The following is a 26,959-nucleotide window of genomic DNA, read 5'->3' as shown; positions in this document are numbered from 1 at the left end:
GCGATTGCCCATGTACATGCCCAGCTGAATGTACTCTATATGTCACACGCCTCAAGATATTTTATTCATTCAAGTTTCTTTCTGGAGTAAAGAAGGATATTTAATTACTTTATGTTCACTGAATTTTCGAATGGTACATGATTTGAATATTCCTTTCAATACCCACCTTGATGCACCTAATCCACTATATTTACCGTGTCTTTTTTTCTATACTCGTAGATATCAAAGAGCATTTAGACCAGGATTGCCGGCCATGGTTATGTCAGCCATTTCCTCTGCAGAATTGGTCATCCACCCAAATCGGACGAGTCCCCATCATCCAGCCATTCTCAACTCAATGCTTCATAACCGACCATAAACCCAACCCAAAAATTTTCATTCTCTAGGTTTACAACAACCTCGCTTCACTTAAAAAGAAAATCAAGATGCCGCAAGACCAGCAATCCGCCTTCTCAGCCCTCTACCTCCAAAAACTCACCCAAGAACTCTCCGAGGACCTCGACAAGATCCGCAACGCCGACGACTTCAAGGCCGAATCCGTGCCGTCCCTCGTCCACGCGCTGCAGCAGGGCGCCAAGCAGTTTTCCCCTGCTCAGCAGAATGCCGTCCTCAAGACCTCAGAGAACCGCCAGGGCTGAATTGGCTCCCCTCCGGCTGTGAATCTTGAATTTCGCGCTCTGCTTCTTGGTAAATTTTCTTCTTTCACTATGATTTCTTATCGGGCGATAACTCACATGAGGCTAGTGACATCTTCCTAACTACAAGACGCCACACAGGGGTCTCAGAGCTCCTCAGTGGAATTATGCCATGACATGGCAACACATCTAGGCCTTTAAAGCAATTTGCAATACAGAGACCATTCACCATAATCACTGGCAACCGGGCCGGGTCCCTGATACTGCCTCAAGGCTGCTTTCAGCAATTGGGCCTTACTGACCTACTCTTCGTCCACATGAGGCTGCTCTATGCGGCACCTCGAAGACTTCAGAATGCGCCGCTCATTAAGAAGCTTCTTAAAGAAATGCCACCTTGTGGTATGCCATGGCATGTAGACTTTAAGCCGCCAGTTTGTGGTAGAATTATAGTCAATCGGTTCTCATCAAATATATTATTACATCCTCTGCAGGATGGCTATCTCCATTACCCTATCCTAACACTACTCTTATTACTACTGCTATCTCTGCTGCAAAAAGAAAATGAACGTGGTATCATAAAGGCTAGGATATCCAATCCGCCTCCCGGTGTATCATGAAGGGTATCTTTGAAAGAAAAACATGCGTAAAGGTCGTATAGAAGAAGAAATTTTTTGAAACTCCAAGTTTGGGTTGAGCTTGCCAATCCGAAGTAAGCATCATGTCAATGTCGAAAACTTCATGGGAAAACATGTTTAGCATGTTTAAGCAAAGGCTGAAGCCTGGGACCGGCGCTCCTTGCGCACCGCCCATCCCTTGAGGGCCAAAACGATGAGCTCCCAGGCCATGAACAAGCCTGTAAAACCCAAAGTAATTGTGTAGATGGACATTGGTTCCAAGTCGTAGTGAATCATACCCTTGACGGTATCGGCGCTCTGTTGCCGTTAGTTTCGGGCTCCTTGAGATGGGAAATATTGGAGTACTCACACTGTACATGAAAATCATGCCACCTGCGATAAGACCAAAAGCTGCTAGGAGCTCGGTCGGTGGCCGAGATGGGTGAATAGACCTGGGCGGTTTCAGGTACATTGTGACATACGTGAGCATTCTGGCCAGAGAGGCGCCGAGTAGCAAGTTGCCCCATTGCTTATGGACCATGGTTCCGACCATGGTTTCCTGCGAGTGACCACCCATCATCATGCCGAGCAGGAAGATGATAAGTGCGGGGAGGGGGTTAATGGAGAACTCGTACGATTCCGGGGGTTCGAATGCCGCGCGCTCGTCATCGGAGTCGGGGTTGCTGCTAGTAATCAGAGTGGTGAGCAGGCCTCTCACCCACGTAGATTCAACGAGCATGCCAATCTATTGCAGCAACAGTCAGTACATGTTTTGAAATGAAGGGAAAAAAAGATCAGAGTAATTGCGTGAGACTTACAGAGCCACCTCCGAGGAAAAGTACGGTGATGGAAAAGTGCTCCAGATCGCTTGGAGTCCAGACACCATCTCTGCTGCCCAAGTGCTCCAAGAAGATGTTGGTCGAGCCATAGAAGAAGATGAGGAAGCTCTCGACCCACTCTGCGGATGGCGTCCATCGCTGGCCGGCCTTCTTCTGAGGGCGCAAGTTCCAAGCCCAACCCGACTCGTAAAAGCTTCCAGACCAGCGGCCAAGAGTGAGGAGGCCCATCCAGAAGAAAATGCCGCCCTTGATCCAATGAGCAAGTCCGCTGAAGATGGCAGATCCCTCCTAAAAAAAGGTTGTTAGCGATGATCCCCGCTTTTATATGCCGAGAGATGGATAGACACGTACAAAAAGGCGACCAAGAGTAGCAATGCCGGTAATGTAAGCAATGAAGCCAAAGGGCAGGATGATGCGATCAACAGTCTTGTATCCAAAGTCAATGTACTTCCAGACTCTCGAAGACAGGACCTTGATAGCCATCAGCGTCGTCTTGCTCTGGTGCTCCGGCACGGGCATGGGCATAGTGGGGCCGTCGAGGTCATCATCGTCTTCCTCCTCCAGCTCCTTGTCGAAATTAGCCTCACGGTGATCATTTTCCGCAAGCGTGGAGATGGAGTTTCCGCGAAGCGATTCCGTCGTGGGCTCGGAGCCCTGGCCGCTGTCGTTGGAGAAGCGGTAGTCGCCGAAGTAGTTGGAGTGGGCGCTTGTGGGAAGTGGGATGAAGGAGCGGCGTTCTTCCGCTAGCTGGTCGGCACTTGGCGTGAAAGCCCCGCCAATGTGCCGGAGCAGGCTGACAACCACTTGCGCAGAAATGACCCAAGTCACAATCCAGCCAATCTTGTGGTGCGCATTGTTGGGATACAGGTCGGGCGTCTGCGCGTTGTAAACCGTGCCGAGGATCAGGCCCAGCGCATTGGCTGCGAGAAAGACGAACTGCGAGGGGAGAACATAGCGAGACTTGGCCAGCGACAAAACGACGGCTTTTTTGGGGTCTTGTTAGCACTGAAGCTGTTCGGCTTACATCGCATCGCGTCTAAGCTGGGTACTCACCAACTGGAAGGAAAATGACCCAGGCCACTGTCATGAGCGCAATGTGCGCATACAGCACCTGGGTATGCTCGGGATGGGCAAAGTACGTAGGGGGATATTCGGAATCCTGCTGATCTGGTTCTGCGTGCTCCATGCCCTCCATGCCTTCCATCTCACCACCATGACGGCGTGCATTGTCTGCGAGAACTGGCAGGGCCAAGCTCAAGCCAAGCACCGCAATACCGGCAAGGCTACGGCCGAACGCAGCTGACTTCATCGCGGTTGATTGTGCGCTTAGAATCACAAATAAAAAAAGAATGAGGCCGAGAGGCGTTCGCCAACGTTGCGCAGGTTTAGAGACAAATCAAGGACGGCAAATAACACATGCAGGGACGCCTTGAGATGGGGGATGGGGGAGAGAGAGAAGTGAGGGAGGAGAAGAAGAGGCGTGTCCGGCCAAAGGAATCCGCAATCTACTGCGAGCAAAAGAAAACTAAAGCTTCATTCTACGAGAGTCATAGGCGGGTGGGTGGCTGTCTTAAAAGGAAGAAGCAGCTCACGGCGGCAGCTTATAGAAGCCGCTACATCCCGCCGGGCGGGACCTGAGCGGCACAAAACTTCAGGGCTGCGATTGTCATCACATCAATCATGCGAGAATCCAAGGCCAAGGAACGCTGCCTGTGGGTTGCTGGAAGGGAAGATGAAGGTCGAGCTCCGAGGCTTCCGAGCCTCGCGCTGTTAGTCCTCAGATGCGGTCAGTACTAGGTAGGTGTACCCAAGCTTGCCAAGGTAGGTAGTAGCCAGAATGAAGAAGCCCAGGTGGGAAAAGAGAGAGAAAAAAAAAAGTCACATATCTCCACTGCATGGATGAGCCAGGTGGGGGGCTTCGTTTCCTCTTCCAGCGATTTCGGGAAGGGATGGTGAGGATGGCACGGAATCGGGTCGCGCCTAAAGGAATCACGCATGCATTGATCCAATGGGACAGGTATCTCTAAATCCGCAGCGTGTACTCCGTTCTCCGGAAGGCTGTAGATTGGTACTTACACTGGATCGCCGACTAGACCTGCCGAAGGAGTGTCCGCCCAGCTTCTTGGAGGTCTTGGCTCCTCCTCCCATCGGGATTGACGACTGGTAGGGCGAGGCGCTCCGTCACATGTTGAAGCTGAAGGTGCCAAACAGAGCTTGAAGGATGCGGAAATAGGCAATAGCACAGCTGCTCTGAGCCCTGGCGCAAGTCAGGGTACAGCCGAACGCAGTGCTATGACGCACTGTCATGCCGTCTGGAGAACCTTGAACCCTGGCCGGTGCCCGGCAAACGCCTTGCGGCTTCTCGGCTGTCAGGATGGATGGATCAATGGATGTCTGACAAACTACTACCACGCCCATGACACGACGGGCGGCTTTCAAGCTGCTTACTACCTACCTGGTACGAGTACTACCTATCTAGCCGCTTGGTACTGCATTTGCTAAGGTCAATACTTTGCTTAGTACATTCTTTCTTGGTAAGAGTACATACAGCCAGCTGCATGCAAGACACATTTGGCTTGATAAGCTAACAGGTAACACCAGCTTTTACCGAGTTGTGATTGACAAACTAACTGACCCCGCCAGGCATGAATGCACACAGCGCAGTGTGTCCAATGCGACCTCACTTACATTTACAGCCTCGTCGTTGTCGCAAGACTCTTCGCGTATCATCTGTGGCGTATTGCGTACGAACATTTTGCGTATTGCGCCGCGCCAAGTGTTTTTGCGTATTGCGTATTGCGAAGATAAGCTGTTACAGTACCCAGCTATAAGAACACGCACATCCGCTCGTCATACTTTGGGGCCGTACTGCCCGGGTACTGTACCTGCTTGTTAACTCATCACGACTCCGCACTTATCGTCGTTCGTTTTTTTTTTTTTTCGCAGCCGACCCCCGGTGATTCCGGAGTTGGGATCGGACATCGGAGGGCGAACCATCGGCTGTGTCTCCACCGAAGCGCTGTGACGAAATGGCTTGGGAGCTGGAGCTCCCCACTTGGATATCTTGGCGCGCTAGAGGTGATGGATTCACAACTTTTGCCTATACTAAACTGACCCATGAATCGGTCATCTGATGGCGGGGATCTTTTCCGTTGGTGTTGTTTTCTCGATGGCCTCTATTCAGAGCCGGTGGTAGCGAAGCAAAAACCAGAGAAAAAATCAGAGCAAAAACCAGAGAGCAGAGATTCATTCACCTTCACTCATCCCTCGAGCCAAGACGCCCCGACATCTTCAGAACCCCTCCTTCAAGCCCAGATCAACCCCAACCAACCCCTCATCTCTCTTCTCCGAACCTGGCCTTGTCATTCTTCTGTTTACAATGCTCTTTCCAATAACTGCAGCTGGAATCACCCAATGCCGGGGATGGTGGCGTGACGCGAACAAACGTGGAAAACTATGTCAGCATCGATTGGTCCGATGATAGTTGACCAGCCTCCCCCACTGCTCTGCAGCCACGATTGGCGTGCTCCTCATCCAGGGTACCAGCCACTAGGCCATCCATTTGAATGCATCCCGGCTCTTGCTACTGGTAGGTTCCACGGCCACAAAGCCGACCCCAAGCAAAATCACTCGTCCGATATGCCGCCTTGGCCGCCTTCCGTGTAAGAGTTAAGTAATATGTACATAGAACTGCAGGAAAAGGCGCGGAGTCTGGCCCGCGGATTTTAAACCATCGCCCGCAAATCCTAGTCCAGGGTCCCGGCCGCTCGCCATTAGCTGCCGTAGCCTCGTGCTCTCTGCTCTTGGATTAATAATGATACTTCTGACAGGGTTGAGTCATCGCCGATCGTCTCGAATTTTTTAGGATAAGGGAATGTGGACAACGCTGGCACCACAACCTGTACGAGTAGTTGTTCCTCCACGATGTCGAAGTGGTACTCGCCTACCTACAGCATAAAGGTTAGCTCGTCTAATAGGATTGGCAGCTCGGTAACTCGCCTCTGAACTGATTGTCACTAACACCATATTCCGATGTCCAAACCGGGCATATCTTCCGGCTATTAGAACCACACCACGAAGCAAGTCGGCAATTATTTGATCCACAGATGTAGCCGTATAGAAAAAAGGCTACTTCCGTAAATGAGAGCCATTTGCGAATCCAATAGCTCGTCGCTTCTCATCTACTCAGAAAATTAAAACAGTACTCTCGATTACAGGGTACGCTGGACTTACATCCGGCTTAGTCATCGGTCTCAAACAACCTGCAGTCACGAGATCGATTTCGCAGCCTTATCTTATCTTATCAGCGGAAAAAGTTAAAAAAAAAAAAGAGAGACAAAATAACGGTAATAACAAGGTGTCGCTGAGAACGTTTGGCAAAACAAGTCAATTCGCGAGTTAAATATAATAATATCTTATTGAAATCGACATTCTCGTTCTGAGCTCAAATTAGAAACTGTTTGGAGTGTGTAATTTTTGTTCCTTAAAAGCTGTCGAGACCCCTGCGCCACTAGTACGTCATTTAGAAATTTTGCGACGCGGGTAGACGATGCTGGTCTGACATTTGAAACTTTTCATCGCAAATCCAACCTTTCCCACGCAATGCTTTTATAAAAAATCCCCATTTTATTCTCAGTGGATTGCATCTATCTCCCACCGCGATGCCGTCCACAGGTGCATTAGAGCTCCAAAAAAAGCTCTTCAAGCGCATGGGCTTGGATGTGCCGGAGGAAAAACGACAGACACAAAGGCGCCCAACCAAGCAGACGAAAGAATCATTCAGCCAAGTATCGCGTCGAAAAGCCCAGAGAGCACAGAAAAGGGGGCAGAGCCACACGAAGCAGCCCCCGCCTACGAAAAAGGTTGTCGATGCGACCAGGTTCCCTCGCCCAGAAAGAAACACCCAACGCCGACCGGCTGTCCCCGTTGAGTCGGCCTCCAGCGATGGCCAACAGAGTGATTCCGATGATCACACGGCGGCACTGAACGAGGAGGATGAGGATATCTTCGAGCAATCCGACAACAGCGACGACATTGAAGACGCGGATGATTTCGATCTAGAGGACGACAGTCACTCCGAGAGCGACGAGGCGCAGTTATCGAAGAAAGGGTCATCAAAATACGACGGCCTTTCCAGTGCTGTCCGCGAAAAGCTTGCCCAGGACGATAAAGAAATTGAAGAATTTGAAAAGAAGCTGCGTATAAAGAAAGGAGCCTCCTCACTGCCGAAGGCCTTCAAGGACGATGGGCTCGACGAAATTCTTGGCGATGTTGGATCAGATTCTGAGACGATTCAAGCTGATGAGACGTCAAAGCGAAAACATGAATTTGATGACTGGTTGGCTTCAAAGAGGAGGAAAGCAATGCCAGAGGCAGCCTCAGCCTCGCTGGGCGACCTTGGTGAATCAGATGGCTCGGAAGATGAGGACGCTTTCGACTTCTCAGACGAAGAATTTGAAAATCTGGACGAAGAAGAGGATGGATCGCAGCAGCCCAAGACCAAAGTCAAGGAAAATCCTTATGTGGCACCTGCCACAGGGGCAGTGGTCGCCAAATATGTACCTCCGTCTTTGCGAAGAGCTGCCAATTCGGATTCAGAAGCAAAGATGCGGCTGCAGAAACAGATTCAAGGTCTGGTGAATCGTCTGACGGAAGCGAATATTCTGGGTATTGTCAAGTCCATCGAGGAGCTTTACCAAAACAATGCCCGTGGCGACGTTACCGAAATTCTTACAAATACAATTCTGGCGCAGATGTACAAATCTTCAAGCGTTCCAGACCAATTTTTGGTTCTTATAGGCGGCTTTTCTGCTGCAGTCTACAAAGTGATCGGATCTAGCTTTGGGTCCCACCTCATACAACAGGTGGTGGTCAACTTTGGCGAGTATTATAAGCATGCCTCACAGGAAGGGGTTAGCTTCTCGGAAATTCCAAAGGAGTCCTCAAACATACTCGGATTCCTCACACAGCTATACCTGTTTGAGGTTGTGAGCTGTAAAATCATGTTTGATTACATGGAGAGGTTTCTCGCGGACCTGAATGAACTCAACGTTGAGCTTCTTCTTCGCATTTGCCGCATGGCAGGTCGTCTTATGCGGAGGGATGATCCAAATGCTCTGAAGCATGTTATATCTATTCTAAACAAGGCAGTCAACGAAGCTGATTCTTCCGACTTGTCTGTACGAACAAAGTTCATGGTTGAGACGATCAACGATCTTGGCAAGAGCAAACCCAAGGCTCGAGGATTGGATTCTGCCGTTGTATCAGACCACGTTCTTCGAATTCGGAAGAAGCTTGGTGAGCTCAAATCACAGTCCAGGAGACTTGATGGCCTCGCGCCGATGGGATTGAGTCTACAGGACATTGAGAAAGCAGACACAAGAGGCAAATGGTGGCTTGTAGGAGCAAGTGTTCCGGCAAAGGAAACTTATCAAGATGCGGAAAAAGAATCGAAATCCGCGCACAAGAAGAACGATATCGACATGTCTGATGATAACGAGGACATGGATATTGTACTGCCCGATTTCCCCAAGAAAGCCCGCGGCCAAGGCTTTCACACTTCAGCACAGATCGCCATTTTTACTGCCATCATGTCCGCGGCAGACTACGAACATGGGTACCGCCAATACGCCAACCTCAAGCTGAGAAAGGATGACCAGGCCGAGATTGCACGCGTGCTCGTGCAGTGCGTCGGAAGTGAGGCCAATTACAACGAATACTACGCACTCGTGGGCAAGCAAGCCTGCACAAACAACAAAATCAGATTTGCCTTTCAAGATAGGCTCTGGAAAATCTTCCGGAGTCTTGGCGAGTTGATGTTTGGTGAAGAGGCAGAGGACGAGGAAACTGCCGACAGTGAAAAGATGAAGGATGAGCGCCGTATTAGCCATGTGGCCCGCTTCTACGCGGCCTTGATATTCGACGGCGCCTTGAACCTCAACATTTTGAAGCCTTTGAATCTACCTAGGCTGAATCGGTGGACTCTCATATTTGTCGAGCAGCTCATAGCTAGTCTACTGCAGGCCTGCCGGGGGAGCGAAGCCAAAGAGGGCGTTAGGATAGCCAAGGCGTTTGGCGTGGTAGCAGAGGTACCTACGCTCGCAGCAGGCATGGACTGGTTTCTTCGGAAGAAGCTACGGAAAAGCAAGCTGCTGACATCGAAAGAGTTGAAGAAGATGGAAAGGGCACGAGCGACGGCTGAGGCTGTCGTCCAAGCTCAGACGGCGAGAGAGGGCTAGTTGGGGGGATCTTGAGAGATACCCTTCTGTCTTACATCTTTACGCCCCTTGTCTTTGTTCTTGTCGATTCTTAATAAAGGGGCAAAAGTAGATATACATACATATATACATATACATACATCTTTATAGGCAGTGGTGGCGTAGAATCTCTGGCGAAAGGGGCGCGACCCGATTGCCGAGGATCCATGATGCTTCAACGAAAACTACTAGGAACGAATGTCCGCGACTAAATTGGTCATCATTTCGCCCCGTCTGTGTCGTCCTCTTGTACTCGTAGTGGCAATCCGCCCCTGGGAAATGATCATTATCAAATGCGAGTACCCGACAGCCTGTCCACGGGTGGCCACTGATGCCTCGTGACAGCCTCGTCTCTTGCTGGGCGGATTTACTGTACAGAGATAGTTAGCATCTTGTTGCAAACTTGGGAATTTTATAGGCACAGCTGAGGCGTCCCGCATCTAAGCGAAGATGTCCCAGTCCAGCCGATTTGCGCCGTTAGACCGGAGGGTACTTGGAGGTACTTCGTGACGACCTGTCGAGGGGCAAAAAAGAGCGAGAGGCCGAAGTCGCGCAGCCCTCCACATCTGGCACTTGTCGCACAGACAGAAGTTTGAAAAGGTACCCCGCCAGTACCCCTCGAGTACCCGCCCGGTGCACAAGTCGTGTTCACATAATCAAGCATGGAGCTTCCCTAAAACCGGCGGGCCTTGCTATAGGCTCAAAGCTGATACACTTCTTTTCGACCTTCAACCGTCGACTCTCTTCCCCCATCAATTCATCACATAGCACCTGTCAACGGCTGCCCAGCATGATTGCTAGCCGCCTGATACCCCGAAGTGCCATCCGCGCGCTGCCCAGCAGGCAATTGACGTGAGCGCCCAGTTCCCCTCCCGCCGCTGCAGTTTCTGGCAGTGGAAAATCTCTCGCATGGCTAACCCGCATCTCTGCTCAGTCTGTCACGATGGAGTCGAGGATTTGCCTCTGCTTCTGGTTCGTCGCCCCGAAAAAGAACCAAAAACGGCAGACTCGGAATACTGTACTAACACGGAGATATAGAGGAGAAGGACCTGGTCATCATCGGTGGTGGTGTTGCCGGATATGTGGCCGCCATCAAGGCCGGACAGGAGGGCCTGAAGGTGAGGCATTGCCAAATTTGCTCGGCTGGTGATATTCGGAATCTGACTGTGTTCTGTGTCTAGGTGGCCTGCATTGAGAAGCGTGGAACCCTCGGCGGTACCTGCTTGAACGTTGGCTGCATTCCCTCAAAATCTCTGCTCAACAACTCCCACCTGTACCACCAGATTCTCCATGACTCAAAAAACCGCGGTATCGAGGTCGGAGAGGTCAAGCTCAACCTCGAGACTTTCATGAAGGCCAAGGAAACCGCCGTCACCGGCCTGACCAAGGGTGTTGAGTTCCTCCTGAAGAAGAACGGCGCCGAGTACATCAAGGGCACTGGCTCCTTCATCAACGAGAACGAAATCAAGGTCGAACTCAACGACGGCGGCGAGTCCGTCATCCGCGGCAAGAACATTCTCATCGCCACCGGCTCTGAAGCTACTCCCTTCCCCGGCCTCACCATCGACGAGCAGCGCGTCGTCACCAGCACCGGCGCTATTGCCCTGCAAAAGGTCCCAGAGACAATGACCGTCATCGGTGGTGGTATCATTGGTCTTGAGATGGCTTCCGTTTGGTCACGTCTGGGAGCCAAGGTCACCGTTGTCGAGTTCCTCGGCCAGATCGGTGGACCCGGTATGGACACCGAGATCTCCAAGGCCACCCAGCGAATCCTCAAGAAGCAGGGCATCGAGTTCAAGCTCAACACCAAGGTCGTCAGCGGCGACACCAGCAGCGAGCTCGTCAAGCTCGACGTCGATGCTGCCAAGGGCGGCAAGCCTGAGAGCGTAAGTAGTGAACCCAACAATAACTAGACAGCCCCGGCAGCTGGGTACTGATATGTCATTGCAGATTGATTCTGAGGTCGTTTTGGTCGCTATTGGACGAAGACCCTACACTCAGGGTCTGGGCCTGGAGAACATTGGCCTCGAGACGGATGAGCGCGGTCGTGTTATCATCGACTCGGAGTACCGAACCAAGATCCCCCACATCCGCTGCATTGGTGACGTTACCTTTGGACCCATGCTTGCCCACAAGGCCGAGGAGGAGGCTGTTGCCGTCGTCGAGTACATCGCAAAGGGCCACGGCCACGTCAACTACGGATGCATCCCGTCCGTCATGTACACCCACCCTGAGGTCGCTTGGGTTGGCCAGTCGGAGCAGGACCTTAAGGCCCAGAACATCCCCTACAAGATCGGCACTTTCCCCTTCAGCGCCAACTCCCGAGCCAAGACCAACCTCGACTCCGAGGGTCTCGTCAAGATCCTCGCCGATCCCGAGACTGATCGCCTGCTCGGCGCCCACATTGTTGGACCTGGCGCTGGTGAGATGATTGCTGAGGCTACCCTGGCCCTGGAGTACGGCGCATCCAGCGAGGACATTGCCCGAACCTGCCACGCCCACCCCACGCTCGCCGAGGCTTTCAAGGAGGCTGCCATGGCCACCTATGACAAGGCCATCCACTTCTAAGTCGGGAGGTCGTTGTGGTGTGAAGCCGGTGTGGCCTTTTGAATCGAGAGGGGCTGAAGTCAATTGAAGGTCTGGCGTTGGACGGTCTCTCAAGTCAATAGGTCATGCGTAGTGAGAAAACCAAAAAAAATATAGATACGGGATGCAATGAAGCATGTATGCATACCCAGGGCTGCCAAGGAGACGAACGCCTGAGTCAAACTGAATCTATTTGTAGAATCAAGTTCTTCAAGGGTTGTATAATTATTACTTATAAATAATAAAGTCAAAAGAAGCAATGTTTATGATTCTCAATAGATGTAAAGAAAACCCAAACACCCGTTGCCAGAAGAAAGCTGAGTCTAAACACCTAATGTAGGTAGAAGAGAACAGCTTGTTCAAGGCTCAGTCCATATCAGATAATGAATAGATAGAATAAAATGCAAAAGGGTAATATAGAAGTAAATAATTCTTGTCTATCTCTACATTTAAATGTTAACCCGAATCTCGTAGACCTAAATATGTAATTTGTGGCATTTGCTATCTAATCCGTAAACTCTTGGCTTATGAGAACCGAAGTGAGATAGGTAGAAGCCACATTCAAGCTGGGTGAGGAAGCGGCCATCTCTCCCTCTCTTCCTCAACACATTCAGAGATTAACTACAATCTTTTATTATGAGAAGTGGCTATACAGCATTCCGTGTCTCACATTTGGCGGATCTACCTGAAACAGCAACGATACCAGAACGAAGTAGCGAAACTAGAACAAAGGAGCGAAACTAGAACATAGTAGCGATACCAGAACAGAGTAGTGATACTGGAACAAATAATCTAAGCCATTATTGAACAAAAGTAGGTAGTGGTAATAGAACAAAGTATCGGTGGTAGAACAAAGTACAACACATGGTGGCAGTTGTCCAGCGACCCCACCTTTCTAAAGCTAGCTAGCTTCCCTTGAGCTAAGATCTGGGGACCTGCACGCTTAGATCAACAATGGACGCTCTAGGTATGTACACGCCCGGTGACGCTTCCACCAGCCGTCAACAGCCACCTGACTCCAGCATTAGGCAGTCATTACCAGCTGACTTAGAACATCAACCATCGTTCAGCATCACCTACTATACATTGATATGTGCATAGTCTGGCCTGTTCTCTCTCTCTATTTATTCGGCGATTCCACATAAAACATGGTCAACTGCGAGTGCGTCATCGAGCCAACTGAATAAGCCTCGACATGTCCAAGATCTTCTCACGACTCACGGCGTCTACGCAAGGCGGCCGGTCGTTCTACGAGCAGCTTCGATCCTACGACGACGAGCCAGACTATGATATTGAGGCAGGACCTGCCCGCGGAGACTCCAGCCGACTCTTCGACAGCATCCCTGCACCCACGCTTGCCGCCGCACGACGCAACAATGCCCACAGCGTGGTATCGCCAGGAGCGAGCAGCCGAGGCCCTCCGATGAGGTGGCCACAACACGATGACGACGGTGACGAAGACGTGCCCGCTTCGCTGCTCGTCGAGTCCAACAAGGCCATGGCGAATCCAGCCCTCGATCAGACAGAAGCACAACATTACCGCAGCCCAGAGCCCTCATCAGGCCACGGCCGAGCTCAGTGGCGACCACCCACCGAGGAAGCCAGACACGAGATCCCCAAACCAAGCGCACAACCAACGACGACGGCACCACCGCCACCACCATCTTTCGGATCTCTCGTGAACGCGGGGCCGTCATTCGACCGCAAGAATGCAGCTCTGTGGAGATGGGCGAACATTACAAATCTCGATAGCTTCATGAGAGATGTCTACAATTACTATGAGGGCGATGGAATGTGGGCTATCATGTGTTCAAATGCCTTGAGACTATTGTAAGTGCATTCGAGGGGGGTAGAGGGAGGGAGCTGTGTTCTTTTATCCCCCTTCTTAAAATGGTTGAAATCGAATGGTAGAGCTAACATGAAAATGCAGAGAAACTTTATTCGTCGCTGTCCTGCTCACATTTCTGACGCAATGTGTCGATTACAGCAAGGTGCCGCACAGTCAGTCGTTGAAGCAGGTCGTCGTACCTCAGTGCACCCAGAAGATGTCTGGCCTATGGAATTTTGGCATCTGGCTTTACTCATTCTTCTTCATATGGAAATCCGTGCAGTACTTCTTCGAAATTCGCCGTCTACTTCATATCCGCGAATTCTTCGTTGTCCTTCTTGATATTCCGGAACAGGACATGCAGACGATATCCTGGCAAGACGTTGTTGGTCGAATTATGGCTTTACGAGATCAGAATCCTAGGACAGCGGCTAATATGCCACAAAACATACGACGCTTCATTGGTAGCCAGTCTAAGGAGCGCCTCGATGCTCACGACATCGCCAATCGACTGATGCGCAAGGAGAACTACCTCATCGCCATGATCAACAAAGATATACTAAACTTGTCGCTTCCGTTCCCGTTTTTGCGAGGTCGTCAGATGTTTTCAAAGACCATGGAGTGGTATCTCCACTACTGCATCCTTGATATGGCATTCAACGAACTGGGTCAAGTACAGCAAGATTTCTTACGTGCCGAAAGAAGAGGAGTCTTGAGTCAAAAGTTGAAGCAGCGATTCTACTTTGCTGGGTTGCTGAATCTCATCTTTGCCCCGATTGTCCTCGCATACGTCATTATCGTCTATTTCTTCACGTATTACAATGAGTATCAAAAAGACCCCAAGCTAGCTGCGGCACGTAAATACACCGCACTTGCTGAGTGGAAATTTCGCGAGTTCAACGAGCTTCCTCATCTCTTTTACGAAAGACTTCATATGTCATTTCCGTTCGCAACCCGATACATTGACCAGTTTCCCAAACGCATGACAGAGGATATCGCGAAGAGTATTGCCTTCATGTCTGGCGCACTTACAGCCATTCTTGCAGTTTGCACTTTGCTCGACTCGGAATTGTTCCTATCATTTGAAATTACAAAAGACCGGACCGCCTTGTTTTACCTGGGAATATTTGGAGGAATCTGGGCCATCACCCGTGGAATGGTGTCAGAAGAGACGCAAGTGTTTGATCCGGAGTATGCTTTGAGGAACGTTGTTGAGTATACTCACTATATGCCTGATCACTGGCAGGGAAGACTGCATAGCTTTGAAGTTAAGCAGGAGTTTTCGGAGCTTTACAAGATGAAAGTTGTCATCTTTCTGGAAGAGATCTTAGGCATCATAACTACTCCCCTGTTGCTACTGCTGTCACTACCTAAGTGCAGTGACCAGATTGTGGATTTCTTTCGGGAGTTTACGGTACACGTCGATGGCATGGGCTACGTCTGCTCGTTTGCCGAATTCGACTTCAAGAGGGGACCCGGCCAGCCCGTCGCTCGTCAGGGAGTAGCCAAAGATGTCCGCCAGGATTATTATGCAACAAAACATGGAAAGATGGCTGCGTCTTATTATGGTTTTCTTGATAACTATGTCATCAACCCGAAGACTGGTATCCCTGGACACCTGCCTCCAGGGACACAGCAGCCATTCCACCCTCCCCCTGCGTTTCCCAACCTGAATTCGCCCACTCTGGCAGCCGATATGCAAGGCTCTCATATAGAGACAGGAAGAAACAGGAGCCGGACAGCTGGGCTGGGTGCATTCCCGAGAGGCGGGCATAGCATTACGCAACCATCCCCTATGGCATCTATGTTATTGGATGCCCGCCACCAGCCTTCGATCGCCAATGTGGCAGGCAGAGGGCCATATAAACCGCGTCCGTCACGCGGTACACACCCTCATCCTGCGGTCCAAATCCCCGAGGAGCCCTTTGAGGCCGATGCTGTAGAGGGGCAGGGAGGGGAGAGCTCCGAAGCAGGCGCTATGCTTGGGGAATCTATGTGGCAGACATCACCGGGCATCAGTAAGGAAAACAGCAGCATAGCCCACGCGAAAGAGCCAGATGTTGGTGTTCTTGGATTGATTAATCAGTTTCGGCAAACACAGCCGCATCGTCGCGGAGGAGGAGTAATTTAAGGAGTTATAGCGACTGCATATTGGGAATAAATAGGCATTAGGGCATAATAATTAGACCTTGCTTTCTTTCGTGCTTGATAGTCGAGCAATTCTCTCACATTGTTAATACCTGCTTGATCCTTTAAGTGTCTGCTACTATCGCTGCTTTCTTCTACTATCTGCTACAGTAGCTATATCCCTCCAATACCTGCTACTACTAACGGTTTTAGACTTTGTTTCCTTTCATGTTTAATAGCCAAACGTTTCACTCACGTGTCTGACCTTTCCCCAGCTTGCGGATGGGTGCTCCTCAATGAAACTCTCGGAGAGTATTCCTCGCGTCTTGTGGCCACCATCATTCCACTCCTTCTCAGGGTTGTAGTGATCTCTCCAATGCCATTTCATATGGTCAATGTCATGACTGAGCAGTGCCAGCATTTATGGGAATAACTCTGTATTGGACTTGGACTGCAAACCTGGAATTTAAATAACTAAATAGCCCTTCTGTTTTCCATCTCATTTCATACCCAATAAACCTTCCTGATTGCTTTACACAGAATGTATTTGACCATGATCTATTTACTACCTTTTTTTTGTGGAATAGAAATGAGTAATTATAGCTTATAGCTTATTGCTCTGTATAATCTCTATAATTACTATATATTGCAAAAATATTCTTTACAAGCCATCGTTTCTTTTAATGAAGTACGCTCTGCAAAAGAAAACCTATGTTAGCATACCGGATATCATCTTCATAAAGGAAGAGAGAGAGAGCTCAACTTACTTGGAAAATTCATAAGCAGACCAGCAAATAGCAGTGCTGGGCATTGTTGTGACAACCCTGGGCCTGACTCCCTTGAAGAAGCCTCTGAAGCCCTCCCTTCTATACAGCAGCTTGCAGCCGTCCAAGAAGCCGCTGACGTTCCGAACTTGCGGATCCGAGGATGTGCCTCTTGTTTGTAGGATAGTCTTGATGACGTCCATGGGGGTGGTGAGACCAGCGGCAAAGCCACCGGCAACGGCTCCGGCGAGACAGTGCGTGACGGGGTCATATGCCTTCTGCGGGTTCATTGTGGTGGAGATGGATTCGTAGGCGAGGAACTGCAGGGCCGTGAAGGGGACGGTCATGGACAGTGTGGTCGGGTAAGAGATGTAGAAGGCGCCGAGGCCTTCGTTTCGGTAGACGTACTTGGCGCAGTCGACCATGGAGCGATACATCTTTCGAGACTCTTGCATCTGCATACGCTGCTTGATGACTGGAGGGGAATTGACGTTAGCATTCACGCTCACTCCTATATACCTAGGGCAAATAGCACGACGACATACCATCGAATGGGTTCATGAAAGCATCGCTGGCGATTGTAGCTGCGGCACCGCTTGTGGCTACAATGCATTGGGTTAGCCATGGACAGGGTACACTTGGGGATTTGAGTAAAAGCGAAGCTCACCGGCAGCAAGAGGGTGGTGGACGCCGACTTGGTTGCCGCCCATGGCATGTTTGACGGCTTCGTAGGTCGCAAAGTAAACAGCGTGGGCAGGACCTAAGCAAGAACCGAGTTAGCTACAAGGAAGAAGAAGAAGAAGAGAAGAGAAAGAAAAGAAAGAATTGCGGCAAAATTGCAAACATGGGGGAAACATACCGGCTCCCACAATAACGCTAGACATGCCGCGCCATAAGCTGAAAACACCTTCGGTCCGCGCGATTTGGAAAGCATTCCGTAGAACGCTATTGTGTGTTATCGTCCCATGCGGTTGTAGCACTTGCATTCGTGTCTATCGTCGCAAAGTTCCGCGTCAGTACTAGAGGTTGAAGGAAGAAGAGGCTTTCGGCAAGAAGGCATTTACCTTTATCGCATCAATGGGGTACATGACGGTGTGTTCCTGGATGGTTCTTCGTCAGCACAATGTCCAGGGCTGGCTGGCTGGCAGCAAGTCGATCAGTCACTCACAGCAATCCCAGCAAATGCTCCTGCAGCCATGTTCTGCAGTAGCGAGAAGTTTGGTGGAAGGGATTCATAGCTAAGCGCAGAAACAGTCAGTACAAAATTGTTCACAAATCCGGCTTCTTCTTTTCCCTCTCGATTTTTTAAACTTTGTCGCGCATTGCGAGCGCACACAAGAAAAAAAAAGAAAAGAAAAAAAAAACCACAAAAAAGAATAAGCATCGCCATGGACATGGGTGGTGGTTGCTCACTCGTACTCCTCATCCTCCTCCACAGGCTTGCCACTTGGCGGCTGGGCCATCTCGGCCACAGCGTCAGAAGCTGCGCCAAAAGTCTTTGAATTGATGGCAGCCAGGTTGGCAGATGAAGCGTGCTGAGGCAGCACGACGGCCAAGCGTTATTACTGTCGGGGATTCGTCGAGAGGCGAGGGCGAAGGGCGAGAGACGGAAGAGAGAAGAGAGGCTGGCGGTCGGTCGGGCGGTCGGCGCTGAGGATTCGCAACTAAAAGCGTGCGTGAGTGCGGGCGAAGCAGCCGCGGCTAGAAAGGCGAGAAGATGAGATGAGATGCTGGAGAGCTGATTGTGTTCCCGTCGAGGGTGAGGCAAGATGGCGCGGAGTCGATCGCAAGCAGAAGCTGAAGCACAAGCACAGGCGGATCAATGGCAGCTCGAGAGCATTGGAGGCAACTTGCGGGCAGGTCGAGAGAGAGAGGGCGTGCTTTTTCTGAGATGTTTGATCGCGGCCGGCACAGTCTAGATATCCAGAAGCGGATCCCCAGTAATCCGGTCTATAAAAATTTCCCACCTCTTCTCCGTTGACGGCCTCGGAGTCCGGGAGGCAATTGCGAGGTGTGCGAAGCCCCACCTTGGCAAGTAGCTCAAAGCAGCGGAGTAATCCCGGGATATACAATTGATACAGTATGTGAGCATTTTCAACCCGGGGCCTCGCCGATGCATGTGAAAAAAGGGTATAGGCTGGGATGAGTTAGTCATTTAAGTTGAATTTTATTTATTTTGTTTGCTTGAATGAATACATGTGTGTGTATTGCATCTATTGTACCTAAGGTATGTGTTTGGCATGAGGTGAACGCTACGAATTGGTGGTGATGACGATGACGATGACGATGATGATGAGGGTCTATCTATCCATCTCTGTAAAATAAATGATAAAGGGAAACAAAAAGACAAAAACTCCGCTGCTGCTTTAGAATCCAAACGGTCCGTTGTTGAACTGAAACTTAAACTGCTGCCCGCCGCCGCCGCCTGGCTGCTGGAACGCCCAGTGCTGGCCTCCAAACGGTGATCCTTGGAATGGGTTTCCTCTCTCTTGGTTGTTGGGGTCGTCTCCTCTGTCAAACCGGGCGCGCAGTTCGGGGTCGCTCAGCACCTCGTACGCCTCATTGATACCCGCCATCTTCTTCTCGGCCTCCTCTTTGCTCATGCCCGACTTCACGGCCTTGTCTGGGTGGAACTGCTTGGACGCCTTGCGGTATGCTGATTTGATCTGTCTCTCATCAGCATCGTGGGCAACGCCAAGCACCTTGTAGTAGTCCTTTGTCTTGCTCCGCTTCAGTTCAATCTGTGCCTTGTTAAGAAGTGGGTTGATCTTGTCTCTCTTGTCTGGGTGTGCATTGGCTGCGTTTTCTAGCGTCTGAATGGCTGCCTCGAACTCTTCTTTCTTGAGTAAAGTTTTGGCACGATGCAACTGGCCCCAGAATGATTCTTCATTCAGTTGAACTGCCTCGTCACAATACTTATCGGCATGCTTGCTCGTTGACTGTGACACATTGTCGTTAGCATGAGACTTGGTAGCCGCCATAGACACACCCGTGCAACTTACCTCAACATAGGCCTGGCAAACCATCTCGACCAGCTGTTCGTACAGCAACACTCTCCCTTGGACGGGTATTCTTCCATCCTGGCGTAGCTCGTCGACCTGTTCCTTGACGGTCTGGAGGAGCCCAGTGTCTTCTTCTGTCCCAACCAACCCTCTGCTCGCCGTTGTATACTGTCCCTTGCTCAATTGACCGTTTACCTTGGTAAATGCCTTGGTAATGGCCTTTTGCTGCTTGTGTAATTTTTTGCAGACCTTAGAGTCTGGATCGGAATGGAGACACTTTCGGATCTGGCCGACGCCAGCATCGAGATCCGCGAGATTGTAGAACGAAACAGCCGAGATGACGACGTGGGGGGAGATGTCTCCGGGACGCATCTGCAGCACGTGGCGAAGATCGCCAATGGCTTCTTCCAACTCGCCTCGCTCAAAGCGACAGTGGGATCGCGTCTCGCGCAACGGGATGTACCTGGAGGCGGTAACGATGGCATCCCCTGCGTGGTTGACACATTCCTCCCATTTGCCCTCTTTTTCGGCAGCAAAGGCCAGCTTCATCGACTCCTCGGCCGCCGTCAGACTCTGAACGTCGGGCGAGTCAGACCCTTCGCCAGCTGCAGCGTAATCGGCTTTGGCGCCGTCCCATTCGGCGGCCTTGGCCTTAATTTTGGCAAGCTGGACGTGGGCACCTGAGAACCCAGGTTTCAGCGAGAGCACCTTGTTGAAGTCTTCAGTTGCGAGGTTTGCGCGACCGAGTGACAGGTACGTGGTGGCCCGCTTGAAGAATGACAGATAGTTGGTCGGATCTCGAGCGATGGCCGCATCGAAATAGGCCAAGGCCTCGTTAGTCTCGCCCTTTGTGAGATGTTCCTGAGCTGAAGTCAGGAGAACTGATACGGGCACATCGGTGGGAATGTCTTGCGCCAACACGGCGCCGGCCGATATAAGTGCAGCCGTCACGAGCAGGTTTGGCAGGCAAAGGCGCATCTTTGCGACGGTGGTGATCGTGATCGAGGCTAGATACTAAGAGGGAGATTGAGCATGAAACCTGTGTCGCCAAACAATGGACACAACGAAGCTGGTGAGAGCGACTTGAACAGATGAGTGCAGCCGCAAGAGTGAGACGTGTCAAGATAGACGCATCTATATATTCGTGTCTCGATCAGGTGTGGCACATGTGGGGAGCGCGGAAAGGGAAGTTATAACGCTTCAACGAATGGAGCCTGGCAAGGGAAAAAAGAGGGTATGCTGTCCTTTCCATCTTAGCATGGGCCAGGGAACTAGCCAGGCTTACAGGGGCGATGCTGCATTAGCACAGCACCCACAACAAAACAGCACAGGCACGGAAGTAGATGCGCCACAACCTATTGAAAGTGCTACAGTATTAGCATTTGATTGAGCCGAATTAATGGCCATGGAGCGCTTCCCGATTTCGCAGCCCGATTTGATTATCTAACCCGAACTATTGGAATGCAACCCCATCCAACAAGCTGAAGAAACTTGTATATAGATCTACAGTAGAGCATATTCACTAGAATCAGAACTACCTCATGGCATTGGATTGGATGACCGTGGCCAACTGGGAGGTAGTACTGCTATGGACAGTCATTCAACATGTACATTGAGAGTTGTAATAAGATACGGTGATTGCCATTCACACATTAAAAACCATGAGATAATTACCATTTTATAAAACAAACTACCTAGTAATATATAATTATTTTCAATCATTGGCAATTTTTACACGCATCATGCCGATCATAGATAGCGCAAGTCAGTTCAATATCCTTCTCTGCAGTAAAGTAGGTACCTGCACCTATGTACATACATTATCGACTAAAACCGCACCAAACCCATCCTTATCGTTATCTACTCCAGATTATCCTTCTCCAAGCTAGCGACATCGACATCCCACTTCCAACGTTCGTTGCCCAAGTCTTCCGCCAGCAAACCTCCCGCTCCTCCTCCCTCCCCCGAGATGGCTTCAGCGCACCTCAGCCAGGACGAGGTCAGTCCCCCTTCTTCCTCTCCCCTACTTCCCGCTTGCTGTGTGTACTCACCATGGCATTGGCTAACTCGCGCATGTTCAGTTCTTCGACAAGCTCGGCCATCTGTTCAACCACAGAAAAGGCAGCGACCATGGCGCCATATACCTAACACAAAAACGCCGTAAGACACACACACACACACATACACACCCAACGACCCAATCTTTCGTCTCCTTCTAACCGCGCCCAAAAAAAACAGTCACATACGACCCCTCCGAAAAGTCCACAATGGCAAAGCTCTTCCCAGACCTCCTCCCCAACAAGCCCCTCCCCATCATCGTCCGCGCCACCAACGGCAAATCAAAGCGCGGCCGCTCCGACAAGGACAAGCTCTCCACCGTCGTCCAGCCCCACGAGCTCGAGAGCTTTTACGTCCGGTACGCAGACGTCTGCAAGGCGGGGATGGGGGCTCTCAAGCCCAGGGACAAGAAGAAGTCGAAGGCCAAGGCGAAGAAGAAGAAGGCTACTGCGTAAGGGGGTATGAAAAGGGGAAAAAAAAGAAGAATTGGGAAGACGGCTAGCGGAATGGTCGAATTGGCCGAAAGAAAAGAGAAGCAAAGACGGCGGCAAGGCCGAGATTTGTTGTTCCGAGGTGGCAGAGTGGTGGTCTCGTGCCCCTCCGGCTGACAACGAGAATCGCGGCAGCAGAGGATTTACTTGTTGGTTTCAGCGAGGCTCGACTATTTAAACCATTTTATAGCGCTCTATTCATCACCTAGCACCTTGTCCTCCATACTGTACTGCTCCGACTACCGGGACTGACGGCGTATATGGAAGTCATTGAGGTATCTATTCTAGTATCAATGCAGACCAAAAGCAAAACCACATCGGCCACCAGTGCAGGAGCAAATTATCGTCGCGGTAGCTTGATTCTTGGTTTGTTCGATTATATGCTTCTCTCGTATGGTATATAAGCCCCTTCACCACAGTCTCTTCTAATGCCTAGTCTGATTTGTACCCGAGACCCCCAATATAACATTATGCGCGAGGTGTATATGCCATGCCCACCATAGCAATGCCTCCTAGTCATTATACTGCTTAATCTCCTGTTCTTTCCTACGCTCAGGCCTCAAACTCCAGGCTAAAGAAGGCCATGGCAGTTGGGTTCTATATGGGGGCATCCTTCGCCGCCCATCCAATCCGCGAAATCACGTCACGCTTGAAACACGCATCTTCACCATGCTCTCCTACGCACCGCTTCGAGAACCCGAGATAAAGAAAGGAATAAGAAACTCAATAACCACGGTCACCACCTTCTGCTGCTCATTTCCTTGCCAGACCCAAAGACATAAAAACTCAATTTCTTTTTGCCCCTCATCTTCCAGAGTGGCATCCTACCCGGCCAGTCAGAGCTGGTTTCGATGAAGTGATGCCCCTTGATTGAAATAGAATCCCCCACGATTTTAAATATAGCATGTCCGCAAATCAAATTTTCAGTAACCCTAGACGAACTGTGCAAGTGAAAGTGATAAGAAGTGAACAAGGAAAACAAGCGAAGAACAACCCAGTGAAATATCATGTGTCAAAGGAAAACGAAACCCAGAGTCAAAAGAAGTCAGGCTGAGATGACTCAAACCGACATCTCCTACATGATCTGGTCCTGTGTCAAGCCACCATGAGCGTCGGTTTCCATGCTTTCACTTCCGGGCTGGTTCAGGTATTTGACGAAGCTCAGGTTGAGCGGTCGACCACCATACTGGTAGCCCTGGAACTTGGCGATTGCCGTCTCAGCAGTGTCGGCAGAGTCAAAACGAACCACGCCGGTGCCTCGAGATCTGCCGCTAGGTTCATACTGAATCTCGGCTTGTTCCACCTTGCCAATCGTCGTAAAGAGCTCAACTAGGTCGTCATTGCTAGTCGACCAAGGGAGCTATAGCACGTGTCAGAACCGTCCCAACAGATGGTGTATTGGAGAGCGACCAGAACTTACATTTCGAACGTAGATGATCTCGCCCTTTTCCGTGCCGGCGGTTGCGTTGTCGGTGAAGGGGTTGGGGAGTACGGTTGGCGGAGCGGCAGCACCGAAATCGCCACCACCCCCGGCACCTACACCAGGTCCTCCAGCGCCGCCGAAGCCCCCACGGCCACCGAAGCCTCCGCCGAATCCTCCACGACCACCGAAGCCGCCGCGACCTCCAAAGCCGCCGCCGAAACCACCGCGCATGCCGCCGCCGTATCCTCCACGGCCACCGAAGCCCATGCCGCCGCCACCGGCAAAGCGGTCCTCGCGAACTTCGAGCATGCGGCCTTGCCAGTCATAGCCGTTGAACTGCTGGATAGCGCTCCGTGCATCGTCGGGACTCTCAAAGACGACGATTCCTGAACCCTTAGGTCTGCCGTCGGGACCGACGTGCACATCAGCACGCATCACTCCGCCAATTCGGGCTGCACGAAAGCGTTAATGCCATGGTACACTTGATGATGCAACTATTCGATGAAGCAGCGGCCAACTTACCTGCTTGTCGGAAAAGGTCTTTCAAGTCCTGCCAGCCGACATTGTAGGGGAGCTAAAAGGGGGGTCAGTCAAGATACTCTCATGACACATCACGGACAGAGTGAACAGACGTTGGCAACGTAGATTTGGCGGCCACCGCCGCCTCCACCAGCACCACCACCGCCGGGGGGACCGCCAGCATATCCTGCGTTGAATCCTCCGCCAGGCATGCCGCCGCCACCACCACCGTATCCGCCGCGGGAGCTGGTTCCCGTAGCGCCGATGAAGCGAGGTTCAGCTTCGCGATCCTGATAATTGGAGCATTAGAAAACGAAACCGTCGGCGCCAGGCAACATGCGTTACCATCGGGATTCACCTACCTCTCGAACGTAGACAAGACGACCCATTAGGTTCTGGTTGCTGAGTTGAGCAACAGCCTGCTGAGCTTGCTCCCTTGTAGCATATTCCACAATTCTGTGACGACCAGCCGTTAGCAAACAATGAACAGACAGGTGCCGCAAGAGAATTTGAGAGAGAAACTTACCCGCATCCCTACAATTATTCCCAGGACAACGTCCCAACCCGTCAACCCAACCATCCATCAAAACCAGAGAGGGAAGAAAGCTACAAAAGAAAGCCAACCAAAACTACGCGATGAAGCCCACCTTCGACATTCCATTTGGAAGCAATAGTACATCGGCAAAGAGTACCTCTCCAGCTGTAACATTGGGGTATCCCTGGTTAGTTTTTGATCTCTTCACCATGCCCATATTCGTAGAGTCCTGATCTCACCCTGTCTCATAAAGTCCTTGAGATGATGCCACTTGACGTCGTATGAGAGGTTGCCGACATAGACGCGGCGGTCCTGCTGGGACGTCTCTCGGATATTGCTCATCATCTGCTCTCGGGCCGCGGCCCGTTCTTCGTATGATCGATGGGATTGCTGTCCCGCGTAATTGCCAGTGGGACCACCGGCTGGTGCAGCTCCTGTTCCAGTCATTGGGGAGCGATCGCGGCCCCGTCGATAGTCGTCCCGACTATTTGATCTGCTGCGAGGCGAATAAGACCGCCGACGAGATTGTCGGCCTGGACTCCTAGATCGTCGCCGAGGTGATCGAGACCTCTCACGCTGTGTGCCGATCAGTACAAGCATTTTTCAAGACAAGATAATGTGAGTTGTGACGTTGGTAGGGTTAGGCTAGGCCAGATGAATGGGTTATCCGGAATGCAGTCGAGCCACGGGCTGCCCAAAGTGACACTCGGCCTGTTTTCATAGGTAGGTAGCTATTATATATGGCTCCCCAACAAAGAAGACAGCGCATTCAATCCAAGCTGGGCATTTGCCACGACCGAGCAATTGAGCAGACGAGCTTCACAATCCAACGACAGCTTCGTACCGCAAACCTGACTCTTGCTTGCGACGCCTCTCCCTGTGGGATAGGGCATAGGAAACAAGGTGGCCGCTGCGGGGTGGTGTCGTAGGATTTTTGTTCAATAAGGCCAAGGCGCGAGGCCACAGGAAGTTGGTAGGTTCGCACCAGAGAGAGAGGTGATGAAATGCGTGTAGGAGAAAGGGCAGGTCAAAGTAAATGATGTCAACTTACCGGTCGGTAGTTATCGCCGGAGTCAGCTAAAAGACAAAGGTTAGAAAACTGGCGCTGCAAGAGCCCTCCTCAAAGTAAAAGGAAATTGTGCCAAAAGAGATGGAGGAAAAGAACGGCCTGATTGAAATAATAGTCATGTACCCGGGTAGTGGTGGGGTGTAAAGTGATGAGAAGTATGCGGAGTAGCAAGGCGGGAGCACATGCAGGTAAGGGGGGTCAATGATAATGCAGTGGACGGAGAGAGGCGAGTCGAAAAGAAGAGACGTATCGGCCGGCAACGGGGGCGACAAGTTACATCCAAAGTGGTATCACGTTGAATGAAGCAGAGGCGTCCTCTGGCTGCTCTTTTCGGAGAGTTTCAGGTAGGGAAGGGGAAATAAAAGACAAAGGCAAAGCAAGGCAGAGCTGTTTTGGAAAGAAAAAAAAAAGTTCAACCGGGCGTCAGTGACGGCACCGAGGCTGGCAGCACGCGTCTTGGCCAGAAAGCAAAAAGAGCGAGAGAGTCTTGGTGCGAGTCGAGCAGAGATCGAACCGGCAGATGGAGGCAGAGATATAGACAGAGCAGAGGGAGCCGAGAGAGAAAAGACGTACCCATGGCGGTTTATGCGATACAAAGGAGGAGAGAGGCTTTGTGCCTTGTGCCTTGAGCCTTGTCGCGCGTGGCAGCTGTGCAGTCAAAGGCAAACCGGGTGTCTCAACAGATTGGAGGGCAGCTCGAGCCAGGTCGCGACAGACGGCAGAATTATGGGTGGCTTCTGGAGAGAGGGCAAGCCACAGCAGCAGTCAGCAACAGAATTGGAACGCGAGCGAGCGGGCTGCAGTGCAGTAACTCGTACAGTACCAGTAAGTCGCAATTGGGAGTGGGAGGGGGGTAGGACAGAGGCGCATGGTTATTGTTCAAGCCTGGTGGTGAGAAGGGGAAAAGAACGCGCGGACCGGGAGGGGACCAGGCGACGAATGAGCGTGCAGAGGCTGAGGGAGGACGGAGGGGGCCAAGATGCAGAGCTGTGACTACTACTACCTAAACCGGCGCAGCGAGAAGCAAGTACCTTGCAAGGCACGATGAGGCACCAGAGCTAGAGCAGGTTGATGGAAGTGGAAGCAGGGGGGAGTAGCTAGAGCTGCAGATCCTGCTATGGATCAATGGATTGCTTTTTTCCACGAAAAGCTCGTACGAGTGAGTACAGTGCTCTCCGTATCAGCACGGCTTGGGGACGAGCACAGTATTCGG

At 51.2% G+C, this 26,959-nt stretch overlaps 9 protein-coding genes across 9 annotated transcripts; 5 read left to right on the top strand and 4 right to left on the bottom strand.

Annotated features, from left to right (window-relative positions):
• Positions 1 to 425: 425 nt before the first annotated feature.
• On the top strand, positions 426 to 638 carry T069G_03179 (ribosome-assembly protein 3 domain-containing protein; the record flags this gene model as incomplete). Its single annotated transcript, XM_056170389.1, has 1 exon — positions 426 to 638. The coding sequence occupies one exon, from the start codon at positions 426 to 428 to the stop codon at positions 636 to 638; it is 213 nt and encodes a 70-aa protein (XP_056031281.1).
• A 758-nt stretch (positions 639 to 1,396) lies between these two features.
• Positions 1,397 to 3,397, bottom strand: T069G_03178 (uncharacterized protein; the record flags this gene model as incomplete). Its single annotated transcript, XM_056170388.1, has 5 exons — positions 1,397 to 1,567; positions 1,620 to 1,994; positions 2,068 to 2,376; positions 2,440 to 3,071; positions 3,142 to 3,397. 5 exons carry the CDS (start codon positions 3,395 to 3,397, stop codon positions 1,397 to 1,399), a joined length of 1,743 nt encoding a protein of 580 aa, XP_056031280.1.
• Positions 3,398 to 6,749: 3,352 nt separating this feature from the next.
• On the top strand, positions 6,750 to 9,326 carry T069G_03177 (MIF4G domain-containing protein; the record flags this gene model as incomplete). The annotated part of the gene is made up of 2 exons (XM_056170387.1): positions 6,750 to 6,950; positions 7,020 to 9,326. 2 exons carry the CDS (start codon positions 6,750 to 6,752, stop codon positions 9,324 to 9,326), a joined length of 2,508 nt encoding a protein of 835 aa, XP_056031279.1.
• An 808-nt stretch (positions 9,327 to 10,134) lies between these two features.
• T069G_03176 (pyridine nucleotide-disulfide oxidoreductase domain-containing protein) lies at positions 10,135 to 11,912 on the top strand (the record flags this gene model as incomplete). The annotated part of the gene is made up of 5 exons (XM_056170386.1): positions 10,135 to 10,196; positions 10,279 to 10,316; positions 10,383 to 10,462; positions 10,526 to 11,230; positions 11,295 to 11,912. The coding sequence occupies 5 exons, from the start codon at positions 10,135 to 10,137 to the stop codon at positions 11,910 to 11,912; spliced, it is 1,503 nt and encodes a 500-aa protein (XP_056031278.1).
• Positions 11,913 to 13,125: 1,213 nt separating this feature from the next.
• Positions 13,126 to 15,889, top strand: T069G_03175 (autophagy protein apg9 domain-containing protein; the record flags this gene model as incomplete). The annotated part of the gene is made up of 2 exons (XM_056170385.1): positions 13,126 to 13,760; positions 13,861 to 15,889. 2 exons carry the CDS (start codon positions 13,126 to 13,128, stop codon positions 15,887 to 15,889), a joined length of 2,664 nt encoding a protein of 887 aa, XP_056031277.1.
• Positions 15,890 to 16,546: 657 nt separating this feature from the next.
• T069G_03174 (mitochondrial carrier protein domain-containing protein) lies at positions 16,547 to 18,112 on the bottom strand (the record flags this gene model as incomplete). The annotated part of the gene is made up of 8 exons (XM_056170384.1): positions 16,547 to 16,580; positions 16,653 to 17,124; positions 17,195 to 17,251; positions 17,317 to 17,409; positions 17,509 to 17,641; positions 17,714 to 17,749; positions 17,818 to 17,887; positions 18,063 to 18,112. 8 exons carry the CDS (start codon positions 18,110 to 18,112, stop codon positions 16,547 to 16,549), a joined length of 945 nt encoding a protein of 314 aa, XP_056031276.1.
• Positions 18,113 to 19,015: 903 nt separating this feature from the next.
• Positions 19,016 to 20,629, bottom strand: T069G_03173 (dnaJ domain-containing protein; the record flags this gene model as incomplete). Its single annotated transcript, XM_056170383.1, has 3 exons — positions 19,016 to 19,588; positions 19,652 to 20,302; positions 20,360 to 20,629. The coding sequence occupies 3 exons, from the start codon at positions 20,627 to 20,629 to the stop codon at positions 19,016 to 19,018; spliced, it is 1,494 nt and encodes a 497-aa protein (XP_056031275.1).
• A 991-nt stretch (positions 20,630 to 21,620) lies between these two features.
• T069G_03172 (signal recognition particle 14kD protein domain-containing protein) lies at positions 21,621 to 22,164 on the top strand (the record flags this gene model as incomplete). Its single annotated transcript, XM_056170382.1, has 3 exons — positions 21,621 to 21,650; positions 21,733 to 21,811; positions 21,890 to 22,164. 3 exons carry the CDS (start codon positions 21,621 to 21,623, stop codon positions 22,162 to 22,164), a joined length of 384 nt encoding a protein of 127 aa, XP_056031274.1.
• A 1,111-nt stretch (positions 22,165 to 23,275) lies between these two features.
• T069G_03171 (RNA recognition motif domain-containing protein) lies at positions 23,276 to 26,323 on the bottom strand (the record flags this gene model as incomplete). The annotated part of the gene is made up of 9 exons (XM_056170381.1): positions 23,276 to 23,560; positions 23,621 to 24,075; positions 24,146 to 24,197; positions 24,256 to 24,432; positions 24,505 to 24,598; positions 24,776 to 24,842; positions 24,917 to 25,253; positions 25,729 to 25,754; positions 26,320 to 26,323. 9 exons carry the CDS (start codon positions 26,321 to 26,323, stop codon positions 23,276 to 23,278), a joined length of 1,497 nt encoding a protein of 498 aa, XP_056031273.1.
• Positions 26,324 to 26,959: the final 636 nt, after the last annotated feature.

The sequence above is a fragment of the Trichoderma breve genome, chromosome 2, assembly GCF_028502605.1.
Source record: "Trichoderma breve strain T069 chromosome 2, whole genome shotgun sequence".
NCBI classification, from domain to species: Eukaryota; Fungi; Ascomycota; class Sordariomycetes; order Hypocreales; family Hypocreaceae; genus Trichoderma; species Trichoderma breve.
Note: the sequence above shows the minus strand (reverse complement) of the source record. Positions and strands in the feature narration are given on the sequence as shown.